The sequence below is a fragment of the Chrysochloris asiatica genome, unplaced genomic scaffold (genome assembly GCF_000296735.1).
Source record: "Chrysochloris asiatica unplaced genomic scaffold, ChrAsi1.0 scaffold00024, whole genome shotgun sequence".
In the NCBI taxonomy this organism is placed as follows: domain Eukaryota; kingdom Metazoa; phylum Chordata; class Mammalia; order Afrosoricida; family Chrysochloridae; genus Chrysochloris; species Chrysochloris asiatica.
The window spans coordinates 19,271,742-19,293,594 of record NW_006408542.1 but is presented as its reverse complement, the minus strand read 5'-3'; the positions used below and the strand labels follow the sequence as shown (position 1 = coordinate 19,293,594).

Sequence of the window (21,853 nt, the reverse complement as noted above, 5' to 3'; positions counted from 1 at the left end):
TACACGATGATGATTCGTTTTAAAAAGCGAGGAGAAGAGTTTGGGGAACGAAAGGCCACACAGATCAATCTCAGAAGGCAGAGTTGGTTTTCTGTTTCTCTTTGGCAACAACAACAACAACAACAACAACAAAATCTTTTGCGTTACATGAAGCCAAAGTTTTCCCAACAGGAGAACAAACATACACAAAACTGTTTAATACGGATACTGTGGGAGTAGGGGGAGACCTATAGATAATATAAATTAGAAGTAATTGAAGGTAGGGAAAGAAAAATCTTATAAAACTTAACCTTATTTTCATTGACAGAGCAAAACATAGCAGGTAAAACAACTGTGTATTTTTAAAACACGGATAATAAAGTGAGCATCTTCAGAAAAAGGCTGCTACTCGGGTACCTGGGAGAGTTTCCCAGGTAAGTACATCTGTGAAAAGTGTGTTGGTGTTAGAAATATCTACTTGCAAAAATAGACTTAGAGAGTGAAGCTGGTGGGCGGCGTGGCAGGGGCCTGCCCAGGGGGAGGCCCTGGTTCAGGTGGCTTGGTCCAGGGCTCTGAGGAGGTCTCCTCCTTGCAGGAGCGTAGAGCTTCCAGGCACAGGGACGTTCACCTCACAGTCATATCTGGTTAATTCGGGCAGCAGATAGGGCTCAAATGAGGGCCCAAGCAGCTGGCTGGCCATGCCTGAAAGAAAGGTTGGCACCATCTTTTAAACGCCCTCAATGGAACATATGGGGAAATGCCTGTTCTACAGGAGGCTAACAGGGATGGGATGGGCATAGGCAAGGGAAAGAGGGAGTGTGACTTGTTTCAGTGACAGGGGAGTACAGGCAGGACAGCCCTAATTTTGCTCTGTTCCAAAGTGACCTATTCTGTGCTCAGAGGATGTACCCAGCAGCACAACGTGACTCTCTGAAGACCCAGCTCACTGGGTGGGTGCTGAGACCCAAATCAGAGTGGAAGTGTGTGGTGTGCACAGCAGCAGAGATAGAATTCAGGAAGAGGGAAATTGGTGGGGAATGAAGCCCCCACAATAGCTGATTTTAGTAAGGGACCTGTCCCCTGGCAAAGCAGTTCTTTCCCCCAGGTCATTGTTGAGCACTTCCCCTCACGAGATTCCATGCAACATGGGGGGAGAGGTGGGCTCTGCCTTCAAGGAGCTTGGCATGCTGCGAGGATCCCACGTAAAGCACCTCGCACAACACCTGGGGTAGCAGGGACTTGAGGAAGGCAATTTTCTAAAGTCTCTGATGCTTTCCTACGTGCTGGGTAGCTTTTCTATCCTTTAGGTCAAATAAGCAATGCTGCTGAGCTCCCACTGTGTGAGACTGGCTGCTGGGGTCATCTGTACTCATCAGACCCTGGGAGGGAGCTCCATTCCTGCACACACTCACCTGACACCTTGTGAGTTGATGGCAAATTGTAGTCCTGGTAAGGGGGTGCATAACACTGTGGGGGGAATCCACTCTTGATGTTCTCCCTGGGGTTAATGGCTGACAGTGGCTGTGGTGTTGGCAGATGTCTCAGGGGCTGGCTCAGGCCCCTCAGAGGGTTTTGGGCAAACTCATCTGAAAGACCAAAGCCAGAGAGTGAGGGGCATCATCAGCACTGCTCAGTCTGAGGGAGGAGACAGACTGGGAAGCCTTTAGGGCCATCAGAACTTGAGCCAGCCCCATAGAGGCCAGATTTCTGACAGGGTTATCTCATCCAGAAGGAGCAGCTGGGAGTGTGGGAGATAGGACAGAGAGCACTGGCCATTTCTGGTAAGGGAGAAACCAAAGCAGGTGGCAAGGGAGGAGAATGAGTACAATGAGCCCTGCACCGCTATCCTGCAAATATACACACAGGAGGCCCAGGCCTGCTCCCTGCTACTTACCATTGGGGACGTTTGCTGTCAATGGCTTGTCTGACATCAAGGGGCAGTTCCCACCCCTGAGGCTTTTCATCCTTTTCCACATCAAATGTGAGACGTTGCTGTCTGGTGGGTCACCCTGGGTGTGGGAAGTGGAGATGTAGAGAGGAAAGGGCCAGAGAATTAGGTCCCCATGCTGAGGGGCTGGGGGCACAGAACAGCTTGGCCTAGACTGGGCTGGCTGCAACCCACCCTCCCTGCTGCCCCAGGCAGGCACACCCAGGTCCTCACAGGCACCTTGGGTGAATCCCGAAGGCCTGGCTCTCTGATCTCTTCAGATTCCACCCAACCTGCCCTGAGGCTGAGGGAACCCACAGCAGTACCATTCAGAAGGGGCTCACCCTGCTCATGTCTTGGAAGGTTTGATCCTCATATTCCAGCTGTCGCTTCAGCTTCAGCTTGTTGGAGAGGGCTACCATGGCTGGACTCATCACGTCTGGGCCCCGAGACCCGAACCCCTTTGAAGACCTGCTGAGCCCAAGAGAGGTGGGCTGTGAGGGGGTCTGGAGACCAATCCACCCCATGCATTTCTTGGATCTCAGAGGGCCCTTTCTAATACTGACAACTGCAGCATCTCTAAGACCACAGGGCAGAATCTCAGATCAGGGGTGGTGGGCTTGTGGGTTTGCCCTTTGCTCAGTTTGCTCTACCTAATGAGATTCAAACAATTCCTCACCTGCACCACCCATCCCCACCCACACATGTGCCCATACAGCCTTCAGTTCTGGCTACACTAGTAGCTGTCCAGGTGAGGAGATTTCAGAGTTTGTTTTGCCCCTGCCCTCTCCCCTGCCCAGAACGACTCCTTTCCCCTCTACTCCTCAGTTGAGAACTGTACTGTACTTGGAGATCAGTTAGAGTTCTCTTGAAAGGGCAAGTGCCCCAGAGAAGAATAACCAGAGACCCTGAGAGCTAGAATTCATACACTGATCATTACGACTGCTCAGCTACTCCAACTCTCGGCTGGTCAAAAAGGATCTTGTTGGAGAGACTTGAAGGAGCCAAGGGAGGGCAGAAAGGGGAAGGACAATTTTGGAGCCTAGGGGCTTCCCAGGGAGGCTGCTACTAGGGACCCCAGGCAGTCACTGAGCAGGGAAGTGGATGTGTGTGTTTCTTTTTTTTTATTCATCCAGGACACCCTGATAGAAATGGGGAAACAATCCCTAAATGTTTTTCTATGTTGGGTGGTTCTGCTGATGAGCACTGGACAAGAAAAGACCTCGAAAGAGTCATCTGAATGGCCCTCAACATGCCATTTTCCCTGGCCCTGTATTCAAGACTTGATCTGCTCTAGGCCTTGTGTATTTCGAGGTGATGTCTCTAAGCCTGTGCTCTTGGTGTGGAGATAGGGCTAAATGGAGGACTTGATAGATGTGGAGACAGATGCTTGTTTGTCCCCTTCCTGTTCAGTACAGTCCCATGAATGCAGCCAAGTAGCTCTGTGACTCACCTCTTCTTGAACATGGAGAGATGGGACGAGGTCCTCAGTGGCGATGTCCCTAAGGATTCAGTGTGCCGATCCCCAACAGGCCACTTTGTGGGGTCAAACTGTAATGGCAGATCAGGGGGCCACTGCGTATTGGATCTGCCCCCCATGGAAGAGAGAGGGGTGCTGGCCTGGCCACAGCACGGTGGAAGGGATGCCTTGCTCCCACCACCAAAAAAGATGGAGGACATGGGTTGGTGTTCAGGCTCTGTCTTCTTGTTCCCCAGCTGCTGCCGGTACTCGTCCAGCAGGAAGGGGTTGTGGGAGGCCATCGGGGCCAGGGGCTGGAAGATGCTTGTCATGGTGCTGAAGCAGTGCTGGGGGTTGGATGGGGGATTCTCTGGCAGGAGCTGCTCCTCTGGGCAGATGGGGCTTAGCTGGAAGTCTTCTCCATCCATAGGGATGTAGGGGGCCAGAGTCTCCAAGTCCAGCTCGTTGAAATCAGTCTGAGGGAGGAGAGACAAGCAAAGAGGTGGCGCAGGGCTGAGACTAAGTGGTTGGTGAGTCCTCACAAACATTGCTCCAGCTCAGCCCACTGCTAGAGTCATGCATCCCAAATCAGCTTCAACAGCATCACTCCCCAGCTCAAACACCTTCATTAGCTCCCTCATTCAAACCCAAACCACACCTGCTGCCATCTACTTAATGCCGACTCATGGGAACCTCATGTGCTAGAATACAACTGCTTCACAGGGTTTTCTTGACTATAATCTTTACCGAAGCAGATCACCAGGCCTTTCTTCTTCAGTGCCATGATGGGTTTGTATTCACGTACAAGGCATCACCTAGGAACTTGTCATTAGCTCTCTACAGCCTGCTAAAAGCTCAGACTTGTCCACATAGTGCACCAGGTGTTCCATTACAGGATACTAGTCATTCTTCACCAACTCTTTGTCCTGACCACAGATCTCCACATTCCACCCAGGAACCCCTCCATTTACCACATCAGGGGATCTAGTCTTTCTTTATCACCTATTCCTCCTGACGGTGAATCTCTACACTCCACCCAGTCACCCCTCCACTCACCACATCAAAGTTCCCTCCTCCACTCAATCCTCTCCCCTCCTAACTGCCCACACCCTGCCATCTCTCTCAAACTCACCCAGACCCACTTCAGCTTGCAGTGATGGTTCCTATCCCGGTTCTCCCACAGCACTTAGGCCTGGGTGCCACACTTTGGCTCCTTGCGAGCAAAGACCTGTTCTCTCATCTACTGTCTTCACTGACACAGTAAATGCCCAGGAAGAGGAATTTTGGGAAGTGACCCTAGGTTCCCAGTACTTGCTGGGTCCTATAGGGAGTATTCACATGCAGAAACAGAAAAAAGTTTCTACTTTCAGAGAATTATAGCCTAACTGGGGGTAAGAGGGGTGTGCTAAACAAAATAAAAAACCAAACCTACTGCCTAATAGTAGAACTGCTCCATAGGCTTTCTGAGGCTTTATGGAAACATGCTTTATGGAAACAGACCGCCTCAGCTTTCTTCCATGGAGCAACTGGTGGGTTCAAACTGTAGAACTCTGGGGTAGTAGCCAATGCTTAGCCCACTGTGCCACATTATAACTCATTAATGATGAGAACTACAGGAACTACTTAAAGAGCTAAAGCAGATGATTATGATTAAGAACTAAGTACTAAATTCTATAGTAGTTTCTGGGTGGAAAGAGGGAGATGAGTACAGCTGAAATAGGGTGAGTTACACAGAACAGCTAGAACTTGTTTCAGGCAGGGTTATAGATTATAGACTGAGGAGTAAGGAGGAAATCTGAATGAATAACTCAGGTGAATATGAGTGGGGAATATTTATGTTATGTGTCCCATCCATCCACCCACTTCATCCCAAATATAGTTTTTGTGAGAACGTTTGTCCTGTGTAATAATATGCTTCTGAAAATGTGTATATAAATGAGAATTTGCAAATTAGATATCATTTAAGAAACACTAACAATAAAATGATTATGTCAAAGAATCTTAAGAGAGATATGTTTGTGGAAGGAACAACTGTCTGTTTTACAAAGTACGTTTATCTTAAAGATGAAAGAAAGCACTATGAATAACCATCAGAATATGGTCAGATATCGTGCTGGAAGATGAGTCCCTTAAGTTGGATGGCACTTAAAATATGACGACCTCCTCAAAGTAGAATTGACCATGATGATGCAAATGGAGCAAGATGCAGATGGGGTACAACTCAAAGTGAGGAACAACAGTTGTAAACATCCATTAATTAGAACATGGAAGGTACAAAGTATAAATATAGAAAAATTGAAAGTTGTCAGAAATGAAATGAAACACATAAAGATTGCTATCCTGAGCATTAAGTGAATTGAAATGGACTGGTTGGTATTGGTCAATTTGAATCTGACAGTCATATGGTTTACTATGCTTTGTTGTTGTTGTGAAGTGCTGTTGAGTCGTTTCTGACCTATAGCGACCCTGCATAGGGGTTTCCCAGGAGCAGCTGGTGAGCCTGAATCTTGCAATTCAAATGGCTTTGCAGTCTGGTGCATTAACTCACAGCGCCACACTACACTATGCTAGGAACAACAAATTCAAGAGGAATGGCATAGCATTCATCATTAAAGATCTATTTTAATGTACAATGCTGTGATAGGATTATATGCGTATCCTTCCAAGGAAGATGGGTTACTATCACTACTATTCAAATGTATACACCAGCCACGAAAGCCAATGATAGTGAAATTGAATAATTCTTCGAACATCTTCATTCTGAAATTGATCAAACATGCAGTAAAAATGAACTGATAATTACTGATTATTGAAGTGTGAAGTTTGGAAACAAAGAGTAAGAATCAATAGTTGAAAAATATTGCCTTGGTGATAGAAATGATACTAGAGATTGCATAAAAATTTTTTGACTTTTTTTTTTTAATAGCAAATACCTTTTTTAAACAATATAAATGGTGACGATACACATGGACCTTACCAAATGGAATACGCAGGAATCAAGTGGACTACATTTGTGGGAAAAGACAGTGGAAAAGCTCAGTATCATTAACCAAAATAAGGTCAGGGGCCAACTGTGGAATAGACAATATACAAGTTAAGGGGGAAGCTGAAATAAATGAAAGCTAGTCCACAAGAGCCAAAATATGACCTTGAACATATCCCACCTGAATTGAGAGATCATATCAATAACAGACTAGATGCTAAAGACAGAAGACCAGAAGAGTTGTGGTATGACATCAAGATCATCATACAGGAAGAAAACAAAACGTCTTTAAAACAACAGGAAAGAAAAGAACAAAACGGATGTCAGAAGAGACTCTGAAACTTGCTCTCCAGTGTAGAGATGCGAAAGCAAGTGGGAGAAATGAGGAGGCAAAAGAATTGAACAGAAAATTTCAAAGAGCATCTGGAGAAGATAAAGCCAAATTTTATAATGAAACGTGCAAAGACCTGGAGTTAGGAAATCAAAAGGGAAGAACATGCTCAGCATTTCTCAAGCTAAAAGAACTGAAGAAGAAATTCAAGTCTCAACTTGCAATACTGAAGTATTCTGTGGGCAATATATTGAATGATGCAGAAAGCATTAAAAAAAAGATGAAAGGCATACACACTGTACCAAAAAGAAATGGATGATGTTCAACCACTTCAAGAGGTACCATATGATCAGGAACTGATAGTACTGAAGGAAGAACTCCAATTTTCCCTGAAGGCCAGATTGGCAAAAAACAAGGCTCCAGGAACTGGTGAAATACAAATAGAAATCTTTCAACAAAGTGATGTAGTACCGGAGGCACTTATGCATCTATGCCAAGAATTCTGGAAGATAGCTCCCTGGCCAACTGACTAGAAGAGATCCACATTTGTGCCCATTCCAAAGAGAGGTGGCCCAATGGAATATGGAAATCATCAAAAAAATATTAATATCACATGCAAGTAAAATTTTGCTGGTTAATTAAAAAATGCTGCAATAGTATATCAACAGGGAACTGCAAGAAATTTAAGTCAGATTCAGAAGAAGATGTGGAACCAGAGATATCACTGCTGATGTCTGTTGGATGTTGGCTGAAAGCATAGAATACCGGAAACATTTTGACTTGTGCTTTACTGACTATGAAAAGGTTTTTGACTGTGTGGATCATGACAAGCTAAGAGTAACATTGAGAAGAATGGGTTTCCTGAACACTGAATTGTGCCCATAAGGAACCTGGACATAGACCAAGAGGCAGCTGTTCGAACAAAACAAGGGGATATTGAATGGTTTAAAATTAGGAGAGGTGTGCACCAGAGTTGTATTATTTCACCATACTTTTTTATTCTAAGCCGAGAGCCGACTCTGTGGCAGCTGCCAACATTTTATAAATCTGGGAATGATTTTTTAAGTAGTTGTTGTTAAGTGCCATCAAGTGGTTTCTGACTCGTAGCAACCTTGTATAGGGTTTCCAAGGTTTCAAATCTTTGTGGGAATAGAAAGCCTCATCTTTCCTCCACAGAGCTGCTAGTGAGCTAGAACCCAGACCTTGTGATTTGCAGTCCAGTGCTTATCATATGGTTTCTTTAAAGAAAGGTTCTGTTTTGGTTTTAGTTTTCATGTGCACTAAGAAAGTTGTCCAACTAAGCGACAGATAGACAACAGAGCAGCGAGAACGGAGGAGCTGGATTTGACCTGGGTAAAGCCGAGGGTAGAGGTGGGAGAAGGCGTGGCCATAGGTTTCATTTCCCTGTATCTTCTCCTTTCTGGACTAAGAAACCAGAGATTGGCCAAGCACCCCACTAGTCTTTGCAACAAAGGCCTGAGGCTTTAAGAATAGACACATGGAATGCCACACCACTCTGACGTCTCCATAGCCACTTACCTGGGTGGTACACTGATCCTTCCCCTCAGTGTCCATGGCAAAGAGCTTCTCAATCATTCCAATCTTCAGATCATCATCCAGAGATGTGTAATAGTCTGCAGGGCTGCTGGGCTGGGGGCCAGGAAGGAGGGGACAAAGTCAAGGATATGCCACTGGTCTCCCCGGAAGGCCAACATGGAAGGACTCCACAAATTCAATTCCACTGAACAAGTATTTATAGAGGGGGTCACACCATATGAGCTACGTGATTTAGGTCAAGCCATACACTTCTCTGCACCTCTGCTTCCTCATCATAAAGGGAAGCTACTGCCACTCCACAGGTGGTCTGGAAGAGCAGACAAGTTAGGGGCTGGGGCTGGCAGGGATCTAGACACCTTGCAGGCAGGTTGTTGCTCTGCATAGGGACTGAGTTAGGGACTCAAAGCTGTGGGGGACTGACTGTCCCTCTTCAAGGACCTTATAATTTTGATGGGGGATGGGAGTGGATAATACAAGTAAGAAACAGATGTGACTCTGTGCAGGGGTCACAGATCTGTAGTGGCTTGATGAGGTGAAGGAGGCAGTATTTCTGTCTGAGTGGTCCCCTTGGCCACCCAGTACAAGCCAGGAGGATCCTGACATCCTTGTGTCCCCCCACAGCACTGTCTGTCTGATGAGGGAGGGGCTCACCGTGGAGCAGCCGCTGCTGCTGGTGGCACTGGGAGTGGTGCTGCCCGGGGCAGCCACCTGGGGCACGGTGAAGGCAGGCAGGTTCCCAGCCTCGCTCAGGACATTGTGGTTCAACTCCCCAGCCCACGCCTGGCTCGGGGGCAGGATGGCCTTGCTGTAGGCTGAGGACTCCTCGAAGTTCTGGGTCCCTGTGGAGAAACCAGCCTGACTTGGTTAACACCTACAACCACTGGGCTCCCTCCAGGGCAGAAAGAACCCAAAGAGCGCACAGAAGGTCCTAGAGGGGCTAGGTCCTCGAACTCTGAGGCTTAGCTAGGCCTGAGGGGCCACTGATTCCATCTGGAGTCCCTGGGTGGTGCAAACAGTTAACAAGCATGGCTACTAACTGTAAAGTTGGAGGTTGGAGTCTACCCAGAGATACCTCACCTACCCAGAGATACTGACTTCTGAAAAATGGCAGCCACTGAAAACCCTATGGAGTGCGGTTGTGCTCTAACACACATGGACCACCATAACTGCTTAATGGTGGTACGATTCCACTCCCAGACACTTTTCAAAGGGACACCTACCTTTCAGAAAGAACACAGATTAAGAGCTGCTTACACTTCCTTACATGAGATCCAAAATGTAGATGAGACAGATCTGAGAGGGGAATTGGGCCATTTGCCTCAGTACTAATACAAATTAGGGAAATTACAAGCTATTTTACCTAAGGGCTCTTTGCCCTTTAAGTCTGTCAAGCTGAAATTCTCATGTGGCCTCTCAAGAACATGCAAAAAAGGGCCAAGACAAGGGTAAAGCCATTGATCCAGGAGCCCCTGTAAGACTGGGAGATGGGTATTTGGGAGGGGGTTTCTCAGGGCACATCCTCGGGGGAAGTGCTGCAGACTCTGCCTGCGGACCAGTAACCTGTGTCCTGAGAGGGATGGGCACACATCTTATGGAAGCAGTGTATTTGAGAGTTTCATCCTGAGCCTGCATCTTTTATCTATTCGTATTACTGGAATGAGATTCTCCCAGCTTTACTTCAATTTATCCCTCTGCCTAAAAAGATCCAAGTGGAGTTCTGTCTTCTCTCTGTGAAAGCATCCTAGTGACTACTGGTCAGATTTTGACTCCCCTCCTCACCGTACATCACAGACTCTCACTGCCTGTGGTCAAGAATCAAGTCCGTGAGCCATCTTCTCACAACTCATATGCTTCAGCTCACGCTGAGGTCAGACACAGGACAGTGTTACTCAGTGGCAGCTATATAGGAGGCTGACTTTAGCAAGAGATGGGGATGCGGTAGGTCTGGTTAAGGAAAAGCTGAAGCAGGAGGCCTATTATGTAAGAACTTCTCCAGCCCAAGAAGGTGCCATTGGCCCCAGCTCAGGTTAAGAGCCACCCACCGAAATCCAGAGAAATGATGGCATCTCCTGCGGTGGGGGCCAGCTGGGCCAGCTCTTCGGGCTCCTCCTTCAGCTTGGTGAACAGGAAGTCACTCTTCTCTGATGCAGGTACCTCACCACTGTTGTCAAAGATGCTGTTCATGGCCATCAGGTGGGGCTTGAACAGGGATTCAGTCTGGTCCATGGAGAACACCACGTCGTTCTTCTCAATCTCACTGGTTGGACAAGAGGGTGCTTCAGACCTTCCACATTCCATAATAAATCCTGTTGTTCCCCCAGAAAACCTGACAGGTAAGCCCCTTGGCTGAGAAGATGGGAAGGGACAGCATGTGGTCCTATATTGTGAAGAGCCATGCGGTAAGCCTGCTGGTAGTAGGTAGTAAGGAGTCCAGTGCCCTGTGGCCATGGAGCTGTTTGGCTGCGGTTTTGTACTGTGTTTGAGATGCAGTGGGGGTAGGAGTGTGGTTACAAGGGACAGGCAAGTTTTTAACTCACTACCAATGCCTTTCTCTAGCTTTCTTGCAGGGTGGTGAAGAGTAAATGCACCATACTTTGTTTTCCCAGAAAGCAGGAGCAATTCTCTTCCCTTTTTCCCAGTTTAGAAATGATTTATTGACTACTGTGTGCTATGTGTCTTCCCATCTGGGGCAGAGGTAAGAAAAACACTCTAAAGGGAGACTCTAAGTCTCCCCCTGTTCCAGAGATTTCCGCAGAAGGTCCTCAGTATGGCAGAACTCCCAGAGTCCCAAGAGGCTGGGTCTCCCTGGGCCAGCCTGTCATCCTGGAGCCCTGAAGCCCACCGGCCCTCTCTCCACACACGTTACCCTGGCCCCTGCCCCCTCTCCATGCTCACCTCAGCACGTAGTTGACGCACATGATGCACTGAGGCTGCAGGTTGCGGGGGTTGTAAATGACCGTCCCCTGCGTCTCCAGCCACACATAACCCCCGTGCTTTGCGAGCATTCGGTACTGGCCACTCACCACTTGACCCTTGGTGCACACTAGGGGAGGAGAAATGGAGTCAGAGGTGAGGGAGGCAGGTGAACCAAGTTCACTCCAGGGCAGGGGAACCCCATGAGGACAGTCTGTGGGGAAAATGCCAGGAGAAGACACCAGGGCATTGAAGACAAAGGATAATGAGCTACGGGGAGTTAAGAGATCATATCATCCAACCCTTCATGTTAAATACAGGAAAAGGATTGCCCGGGATTGTTCAGTGAGGCAGGGATCCACCACACTAGGAGGTTTTGCTGCTGATCCATCCCCAATCCCCTGACAAGTTCAGCTCATGCACTGGCTCAACTGAAAGGAGAACTAAGAACAGCCCTAGTCTTCTTCTCCAATGAGAGGCAGTCCCTCTGCAGTGTACCACCTGCATCCAAAGGAGCATGTTGGACAAAGAGAGGACCTCCTCTGGCAAATGCTCCAGGAATGGACATGTGCAAGCAGCTTGGAGAAAGCCACCCCCAGTGAAGCTACAGTCATTTGCAACAGACCAGCTACAGATACCCTGCCTATAAATAAAATCTTTTTTGTTGTTGTTGTTGTTTCTTTTTAAATTGATATTCCTGATTTTTCTAGGGCATCTGCCAGGCCTGGAACCTTTGGAGTCACCGAAGATCTGTGACCCACAGTTTACACACATCCTCTTCATTAACTGTGACGGCCCTTCATGCTCCATCTCCCAGTTTCCCAACCAGGCTGCTGTTCATGACTTCTTTTCCTTTCTAGATTGTTCTACACGCTCACCTAAGCCAAGAATACTCCATCTGCTCCCACGATTCAATGAACACTATTAAATGAATATCTATGAATGTTAGAATTTCTGGTAGTTTTCTGAGCTACTCATTTCCTTTCATGGCAAGTCTTTCCTGAGAACGCTGGCTCAGAAGCTCTCTAATCACAGAGGACTGGGAAATGGCCTGGTAGAAACGTTAGGGACTCTTGCTAGCTTGGGGACTTTGGGAAAGGAATAATCCCTCTTGGTTTTGGTCTCCTCATTGCAAAATGGAATGGTGGTAAAGACCAAAGTCATGGTGCTGATTATCATTACGTTCCAGTATACAACGGCAGTTGTACTGAGGATTCACCATGCCTGCCTGGCTTATCAGGCACACAGATGTTGACTGAATGTCACTGATGAACGCTGCTGAGGAAAAGTCATTTTTCCTCAAAGCTACTAATATGTGTACTGCCATGCCTTCTCATGGACGGTATTTACGTGGTTGTAGATAATCTTACGGGAATCTTTCTGTGTGGTCTCTGTAAAACCAGAGTATTTCTAGCTCTCCTGGTAGGCTCTTGGGCCAACACCTCTTCTACCACGTGTGTGGCTCAGGAATGCAGTGCTGTTCACATGAATGCTGTTTATAATCCTTTACTTGTTTGTGTGGTACATGTACCCTCTTCATAAATTTAACAAGCACCTCCAAGGTTTGGGAACTACTGTAATGTAAAGTGCTTTGAAGTGTTCTCCCAGAATTCCTTTCTGTAAAGAAATTAGAACTGTGGTTGGCACATAAAACCACTCAGTAAGAATTGTTGTTGTTGTTGTTAAGTGCCTTTGAGTCGGTTCCGACTCATAGCGACCCTGCACAGGGTTTCTGAGGCTGTAAATCTTTACGGGAGCAGAACGCCTCCTCTTTCTCCCGTGGAACCACTGGTAGTTTCGAACTGCTGACCTTGCGGTTCACAGCCCGATTCGTAACCACTACGCTACCAGAGCTCCTTCAGTAAGAATTAGTACTATAATATTTCATTTAATACATAAAAATACCATAAGGTGTCCTGGTATGGCACTGTAAGACAAGTACTGGACCACAGGTCGGTTTGAACCACCAGGTCAGCAGTTCAAACCCACTAGCTGTTCCTCTCAAATTCTATACAGGGTTGCTATGAGTCGGATCCAACTCAATAGCACTTAACAACAACAAGGTTATCTTGTATTATTTCCATTATACATGCTAAGAAACTGAGGCTTACAACTATTAGCAATTTCCTGAGAGACCCTTTCATGGAAAATAGGATTTTGGTCCAAATTAAAGACTTCTGGTCTAAGCTTTGTTGTTGTTGTTGTTGTTTTTCCATTTTTTAAAAAAACCAGTTTAACTGATGTTTAATTTATAGTAAATAAAACCCTAGTTTTAAGAGTACCGGTCAATGAGCTTTGACAAATGTATACACACATGTCACTGTCACCATAATCAAGGGACAGATCCTCTCCCATCACCCCCCAAATTCCTTATGCTTCTTCCTAGTCAATCCCTAGTCCCACTTCTGACCCCAGCAACTGCTGGCCTGTTTTCTGTCACCATATATTGAAGTTGTCCTTTTCAAAGTTTTGTAGAAGTAGAATCACGCAGTACGTACTCTTTTCTGCCTGCTTTCTTTTCACTTAGTATAAAATCACACTGTTGTATCTATTTGCAATTTGTTCTTCTTTAGTTGCACTGTGGGTTAATGCACTGGACTGAAAGATTGGTTTGAACCATAAGGTCAGTGGTTCAAGCTCACCAGCCTCTCCTTGGGTCACTATGGGTTGGAACCGACTCAACAGCACTTAACAACAACTATTCCATTAAATCAATACACCAGAATTCATTTAGCCATTCGCCTGTTGATAGACACTTGAATTGTTGCCAGCTTGGAGTTATTATGAATAAAACTGCTAGGAACACTTGAGAACAAGTCTTGTATGGACAAATCTTTCCATTTTTCTTGGGTGAACTAGGAGTGCAATTGCTGGGTCATATGCTAAGTATTTGTGTACTTCATAAGAAGTTGCCAAATCAGTTTCCAAAGTGGTTAACTAATGCTAGTCTAATCTTCTTAGCAAAATCGTAGGCTACTGGGAAGATAAACATTATCTTTTTTTTTTACCATGGAGAAACCAAAGCCAGAGGGACTGTGACTTGCTTAACATCGCACAAAAGTGATGGAGTCTGGGTGAGGTGGCAGGTCTTGTACCTGTCTCCTAGGACAGAGCTCTCTTATGACAACTGTCTGAGCCACAATCACCAGGAAGACTAACTTTGCTGTTGCTGCTGCCCTAAACAAGCATACTCCTTAGCCAAGAGGAATAATGTTTTTCCTCCTTGTTCTTCCTTTATCAGCCCTGTTGAGGCTCCCTTGCTACAGTCAAACGATTCTTGCACAATCTCAAGTGTCTGGAGTTAACTTATTTAGACAGTGCTAATGCAGAGCAAACTCAGGGCTCTAATTCTCACTGATTAAACTGTGCAGCAAGCAAAGGTTTTAACTGCATTTCTAGCACTTACAGGCGAGGGTCTGCTCTGTCAATGGAATATAATTACGCCAGTTTTCTAATCATTTGTTCATTAATGCCAGTCTCAGTGAGGGGCCTGCTATTTCGTAGAAAGGCTTTTTTTAAAAAAAAAAAATTATGGCCTTTAATCTTGTTTCCCTAAAAGCATATTATGTCTTCATACAACAAAGAGAAACCGAGCACCCCCACCCCGTGAAAGCAACAATGCATAAATAACGAATCCATTTGGAAATGATGCCTTTCAATTAATGAAGTCTGGTTTGAGGACTGAGCTTCCCCAGTCATTTCCACGTGGACCCTTTCCAGGCTGAGACATGCACATGAGCATGTGAAGTCACGACACCTGCGTGTCAACCTGGACCTGCCTCGAGCCTGCGCTTCAAGTTTTTATCCAGGACGAGGGTGAGTCAAGGTGCAATATGATTTGTACAAACCCAAAGACAAATCTGAGGGAGAGAGAAACAGAAGTATTTCTGTTTTCATTGACATTAACCCAGTTTTCAATTCATGCAAGCTTATCCAACCTTGCCAGATTTTTCTGAGTAGGTACCAGGCTCTGAGCTCAGAGCAGCTTTACTGGGCTGCATCAGAGGAAGAGAGAGCCTATGATTTCTATTTGTGTTGTAAATTGACTGTAAGTGTGTCTAATGATTACATGGGAGCTCTGATGGTACAGTGACTTGGTGTGTTGCTGCTAAGTGAAAGTTTAGGGGTTCAAACACACCCAGAGTCTCAAAGATCTGGCAATCTGCTCCCGTAAAGACGACAGTACTGAAAACTGTATGAAGGAGTTCTACTTGTCTATCATGTATGGTTGCTAAGAGTCCAGATCGGCTTGACGGTACACATCAATGATTAAATAGCCTCTGGGTGGCACAAACAGTTAATACACTTGGCTGCAAATCCACAGATTAGACATTTGAGTCTACCAGAGGTGTCTTGGAAGAAACACTTGGCAATCTACTTCCAAAAACCTATCTACAGAAAACTCTAGAGAGCAGTTCTTCTCTGATACACATGCTGTCACCAGAGTCAAAGTTGCCGCAGGAGCAAATGGTTTGGGTTTTAATGGTTTTAAATACACGGACTTGGTAGAAAATACCATATTTTCCCTGGAGTCAGAAGAACACTGATATGACACATTTTGATTCCAGTTATTTTATGGATCAAAGATTTTATAAGGAGGAAAAAACATTCTTTTCACATGTCTAATAAGAAGTCATAATTTTGTTTCCTTTGATGAGAGTGTCCCCTCCTCCTCCCCACTAAAGACAGAGTACAATCTGTCCTTTAGGAATTCCCAGGAACTTTTGCATTTGTCCCCTGCTTTGGTTTCACCCTTAGTTGGGAAGGGAGGCTGGTTTTCCCTTAGTTTTATGACTAAAGGAAGGAAGGCCCAGAAAGCCAGGCCCTGGGGAATCAGTGGGTCATCTGGGCTCAGTGCCATGCTTGGATGACTTGGTCAACCCACTCTGGGAGCAGGAGTCTCTTAGGACAAGAAAGCATGGGACCCCCAAAGTGAATGCTGGAATAAGACCTCACAACTTCAAAGCTGGGGCAGACCAGGGTTGGGTCATGTTCATGGGCACACAGCAAGAGTGCCTCTACTTTTCTCCTCTAAATGGGACAGAAGCTAGGTTTTTGTTTTGTTTACTATTTTTGCAAGTAAGCACCGTGAGAAACTTCTTTGAGCAATCATAAAGGGCCTATTACACTGTCAGACCAGCAAGCACTGTGAGAAACTTCTCTGAGCTATCATAAAGGGCCCCGTTGCACTGTCAGACCAAACCCCAAAACCTTAAGGAAGAAGCAGAGGAACTAAGAGAAAGAAGATCTCACTCCTTAAGAGGGTGGTGATTGTGCTCACACACATATGGCTTTTTCTTGTTGCTCGGTGCCGTCAAGTAGGTTCTGACTCATAGCGACCCTATGCACAACAGAACAAAACACTGCCTGGTCCTGTGCCAACCTCAAATTGTTGTGTTTGAACGCATTATTGCTGGCACTGTATCAATTCATCTCATTGAGTTTTCCTCTTTTTCACCGACCTTCCACTTTTCCAAGCATGATGTCCTTCTCCAGGGGCTGGTTCCTCCTCAAAACATGTTCAAAGTACTAGAGACAAAGTCTTGTCATCCTCAATTCTAAGGAACAACTCGACATAGTTTATGTGGTTGTTAATCTGCTAACTACTTTGAACTTTGGGATAGATGGAGGGAATTGAGACAATGTACAAACAGATGCCCTTCCATTTTCTTCATTACCATTCTAGTGAGAGGCCAAAGCCAAAGCCAAGCAGGACCACTGGGGTCTTCTCAGGGTTACTTTACCCATTTTCAGTCCTTCAAGAATCTTCTCAACTTTTTAATCTGCACCACTATGGATACCGATTTAGATGCAGGATTTCTCACTTTTTTTCAGCACTAATGTTTATCATTCATATGTCTGTTCTGTACCAGACACCATGCTAGACACTGAGGTTAATGATACGAGCCACTCTGCTCCCATGAAGCCCATGGTTTTCCTTTTCTGTTTCAGAAGTAAGATCCCTCAGGGCAGCGAATGATCCTACTAATGTCTCTTTCCCCACAGTGGGTCAAGTACAGGGTTATATAGTCCCTGCGTGTCAATGGGCTGTGTAGATTAAGTGAATACTCTAAAACTTCTCTAACAGGATAGCCAGCAGCCGCATGTGGCTGTTTCCATTTAATGAAAGTAAAAATTAAAGCACAGTAAGAAATGCAGTTCCTAGTTTGTACTAGTCATGTTTCAAGTACCCTATGGCCATGTGTGGACAGCAAAGAGACAGAATGTTTCCCTCCCTCCTGAAAGTTCTCTTAGAGAGCACTGCTCTAGAACTCTCGTAACTTGGCTTCTTTCAAGCTGAAAAGCACAGCTTTCATCTGTCATTACTGGTTGTCTACAAAGCCTCCTTCTAATGAGTTCTCTTAATCCACCAAACACGTTTTTAGAGTACCCTGGTCCACCTCTAACACAGACTACTAAGTATCAACATATCTGTTTCTCCCATCCAAGTGTAATAAGTTGATGACATACTGCCTTCTCTTTGGCCTACTCCAGTCCTACCCAACTCTGCAAGGTCCAACTCAAGTGCCCTGCTCTCTCCTTTCCTTAACTCTCCTAATCCTTATCTTCTCTGAGCATCTATAATGCATAACCCAAGGTGAATATAGACTATCTTGCATTGCACTCTACAGTACTCTTCCGAACGACTGTAAAGGCTCTTCACTGCACAGAGGTGTTCAGTGGAGGTGGTACATAAGGACTGAGAGTCAGCTCGTTCTTTATCCTCCAAATGCTGTGCCTTGGTGTGGCTGTGTCTATGCTGAGGAAGGGGTCTTTGGTCTAATTTGCAGAAAGGTGTCCTATAGACTGGTGTCAACCCTGGTTCTCTTGCCATCTAGAGGGTGTGAGTCTTACCTGCCACACAAGATGGTGTCTCTGTAAAGGAAATGACCAAGTCTCCTGTTTCAACAATCACACCCCACTCAGGCCCAGATTTCATAGACATGAGAAAACCACATGGAACAGTCCCTAAACTTACAGTTCTGGTGACTTTTGGTCATGTTCTCGGAATCCAGTGCATGGTAGAACTCATAAGCTGAACGACCAAGCAGCTCTTCGGGATGGTAACCAATCAGTTCTGTGATTCTGAATAATAATAAGAAAATAATTGCAAGTGGGGAAGAGAGATTATATCAACTAGGTGCAGGATGTGGGCAGGGGCTCAAGGAGCTGAGCCCAGAGGGTAAAACAAATGGACGCATTCAGATGAACACACTCCAGAGGTCTGGTGGGACTATTCCTACAAGCCAAATCAATTTCGTGGCCAACTTGCAGCTGAGGGCTCCACCCAAATCCCCACTGTTCCTGCCCTTCCTGAAGTCATGCTTGGGGAGGAAGGAAAAGGGGACTTCCTTTTTCCCCTTAATATACACATATGTTTATTCTTCAAATGCCATTGGAAGGGGCCTTAAAAATCACCTCCTTTGTTTTTGCAGATGAAGGAATAGGCAAGGAGGGTAGACAATCTGCTTACACTGTCCACGCAAGTGGCCCAGGGCAGAGCAAGAATGAAAACTGGAGCCTCCTGATTACTCCACCGAGCTGACTCCAGTAGTTGTGGTTCTTGTTATGTGCCATGGAGTTAGTTCTGACTCACAGCGACCCTGCACAGAGTTTCTATGGACTGGCTGGTGGGTCTGAACCACTGACCTTGTGGGTAGCCATCAAGTGTTTATCCTGTAGTGCCATACCAGGACTCCTTACTTTAATAAAGGATGATATAAATGAAAAGTTAAAATTATGTGGTCCCAAGTGGGAAGCAAACGTGCAAATGTGTTAACCACAGAGTAAGCAGGAGTCCCGGGCAGGTAGAACCCCATCTGTGCTCAGGGATTCATTCCTCTGAATGCTTCTCTCAAATCCTGCTTGAGCCCTCAGATACCTCTCAGACATCAGGTGGCTCTCCCAGACCTACTGGTCTCTCCTTATCTCAAGCAAAGAGGAGAAGGCAGGGGATGCTGAGAGGAGGAAATATAAAGCTACATCATCATAGAGATGTGTCTCTTCATTACCAGTACACACAACCAAATAATTTACCATCAAGTGGATTCTCATTCATGATGACCCATGTGTGTCAGAATAGAACTGTGCTGCATAAGGGTTTCAACAGCTGGTTTTCTGGAAGCAGATCCCAGACCTTTCTTTGAGGTACTTCATGTTGTACCTGAATCATTGACCTTTCAGACAGCAGTTAAGCACATCAACCAACTGTACTACTCCCAGGGACTCCTCATTGCACTCTCTGATAAATAGGATGCTTGGGAATAACTGTGGCTGCCCCAACTGTGGGGAATCAAGAAGAATCATGTAACACTCTTAAGACCATTTGCTCTAGACAGGAATCACTAAAACACACAAAGCCTGATCCATGCAGCACCAAACTAGTGGCTTTCCCACATCACACCTAAATATTATTTCTCAAAAGCTTTATCGTACACTTGTTTTTTCTGATTGGTTCATTGTCTTGTTTACTTTGCCTGTCACAAGTTGGAAGTGATGCTCTATTTGAGAATGCATGACTTTGGGGCAGGGACCTGTCATTTACCCACGTCAAGATTCGTAAACAATTTAGGGAACACCAGCACAGTGCACAGGCTCTCTCTGAGTTGGAACCAATTTGACGGCACCCAACAACAACAACAACGGAGGAAAGCAGAAGCACTGGCCCCTTGGTTTCCTGTCTCTACTCTCGCCCTCCTGATTAACTTGTATCTGTCAGATTAAATCATCTTAAAACATCACTTCCGTCTTATCACTCCCCTGTTGAAGAACTGAAGACTCCACAGCCTCCCTTACTGCCAACTACATTGTAAGTAAACTCCACCTAACTGCTAAGCTGTCCCCTCCCTTGAATCTAATCTCTACCTTCCAAGCAATTTGATTTTCCAGTAATCCTCAGCATGTGGCATGACCTTTTGTATTGGCAGACCCTTCTCCTCACAGTAACCATACCGCAAACTCATTATTGCTTTAGAAACTTTGTGCCTTCTCTCCTACCCTTTTCCAAGCCCTGATTACTGCAGGGCCAGCCCAAGCCCTCATCTTCTCCTACAGCCTTCTCTAGTTCCTCCCAGCCTTGCCAGCATCTTCTTCTCTTGATGTCCCAATGAGAGTCACAATGTCACAGAGAATTATGCATCTGTCTCTTCACCTCCTAAAGTGTCAATCTCTGAACTCGGAGGCTAATTTCTCTCTCTGTCTCCTCTACACCACGTATTCAGCAAACACTTGAACAGTTGACACGTAGACTGATTTTCTCTGTGGAGCCAAGGTACAACCAGAGTCCAAGCTCTATCCAAGCTCTATTAAAGGGTGGCTTTGGGGCAATAATGAGCAACTTTTCTACCTAGAACATGCTGAAGCTGTCTCAATGCATGCTGGCATGCTCACTCAGGCACACACAGAGTCATCAGCAGAAACTGCTCATTATACTGAATCTGTACTTTCTCCATTCTGTAAAGTACCTGGTTTAGATGGGGAGTGGATAAAAGAAAGGCAAGTTCTTGGCCTAGGTGAGACTAGGGATTAAAGCCTTTGTCAAACAAGGGGCAGTGTACCAGGGCCAAGTAACTTCAATCTCAGCTGATTTAACCCAGCAGAGATTTCTCCAGCAAGATTACTGCAGGACCGTAGCCAGCTGAACTCAGACAGACAGCATTCGTCCCCTCACTCAGTCCTGAAGAGTGATCTCTGAGCTCAGTGGGCCTCAGAAGCCTGGCCTGGAGCAGGCACTCAATGCACCTTAGCTAAGGTGGAGACTGGGGAAGAATGAAGAGAAAGAAGAAGGGTGCTGGCTCTTCCTTCCCTACAACTGAGTCTCTTCTCTGATGAGTCAAATGCTTCTCAAGCTTGGGTATCAGATGTGTACTGGTGGACCCTGCTGACAGTCAATTGGCCATTTTCAGGCTCACTGATTTGCTAGATTAACTGCCTCTGATCCTCGAGATCTTCAAAGTGAAGCTAGGGCGAGTTCTGGCAAAGAGTTGATTCTACTCTCTGTAGAAATTAATGTTTCTTTGAAGGTTAGTATGCTTAAGTTGAAATATTCAACATAAATATTTATTTTAATCGGCCTGATAATATGATATCCTTTATCTAATTAATATGCCATTCACTGAAAGGCACACAATAGGCATGTTTTGGAAGTGGACAAACAAACCTCGTTTTCAGAATTGCCCGATATCTTCCTAGTAGCTGCTTTCATTTATCTTGTCACAACTAAAATAAATATTTAATGTCTCTTTCTTCATTTCATTAAACTGACTACTATAAAAGCTGGGAAATACACATACCCCAAACACAATTGAAGAACATTCGAGTTGTCAAACTTCACAAAGCCAGGAAACCTCAACTTAAAGCTAATGGTCATTTGCCTCTATCTGCAGGCACACAGACGCCAGTGAGGAGGTTAACGAACTGAGCTTGTTTATAGGGTTGGCTTCTACAGGGCAGAAGGGCCTTCCCCACTGATGTCCCTTGGTTCCAGGGAAGCCTCCAGAGCTGGGCTGTGAAAACACAATTTCAATTGCTCTTCCCATCAAGGGCAAGGGAACTCCCCACATCCACCCCCCTGCCCCTCGCCTTCTTTCTAATTAAGGGCCTCTGACTCACTGGGGAAAAACACAAACAAAAACAAAAAACAACAGTCAGTTTGAGGTAACTTAAACATCAATCTTTACAACTGTTCTGATGTTAGAGAAGAGT

General features: G+C 45.7%; 1 protein-coding gene across 1 annotated transcript in view; it reads right to left on the bottom strand.

Annotated features, from left to right (window-relative positions):
- Nucleotides 1-447: 447 nt before the first annotated feature.
- The window catches only part of EPAS1 (endothelial PAS domain protein 1), a 45,846-nt gene continuing 24,440 nt past the window's right edge, over nt 448-21,853 (bottom strand). The window contains exons 6-15 of the mRNA XM_006839419.1: nt 18,129-18,235; nt 11,132-11,279; nt 10,279-10,493; nt 8,888-9,075; nt 8,219-8,329; nt 3,360-3,841; nt 2,251-2,377; nt 1,874-1,988; nt 1,392-1,565; nt 448-681 (exon numbers count right to left, since the gene is read on the bottom strand). Of these exons, the coding sequence (XP_006839482.1) occupies nt 530-681; nt 1,392-1,565; nt 1,874-1,988; nt 2,251-2,377; nt 3,360-3,841; nt 8,219-8,329; nt 8,888-9,075; nt 10,279-10,493; nt 11,132-11,279; nt 18,129-18,235 (1,819 nt within the window). The 3' untranslated portion in view covers nt 448-529. The remainder of the gene's footprint in view (nt 682-1,391; nt 1,566-1,873; nt 1,989-2,250; nt 2,378-3,359; nt 3,842-8,218; nt 8,330-8,887; nt 9,076-10,278; nt 10,494-11,131; nt 11,280-18,128; nt 18,236-21,853) is intronic.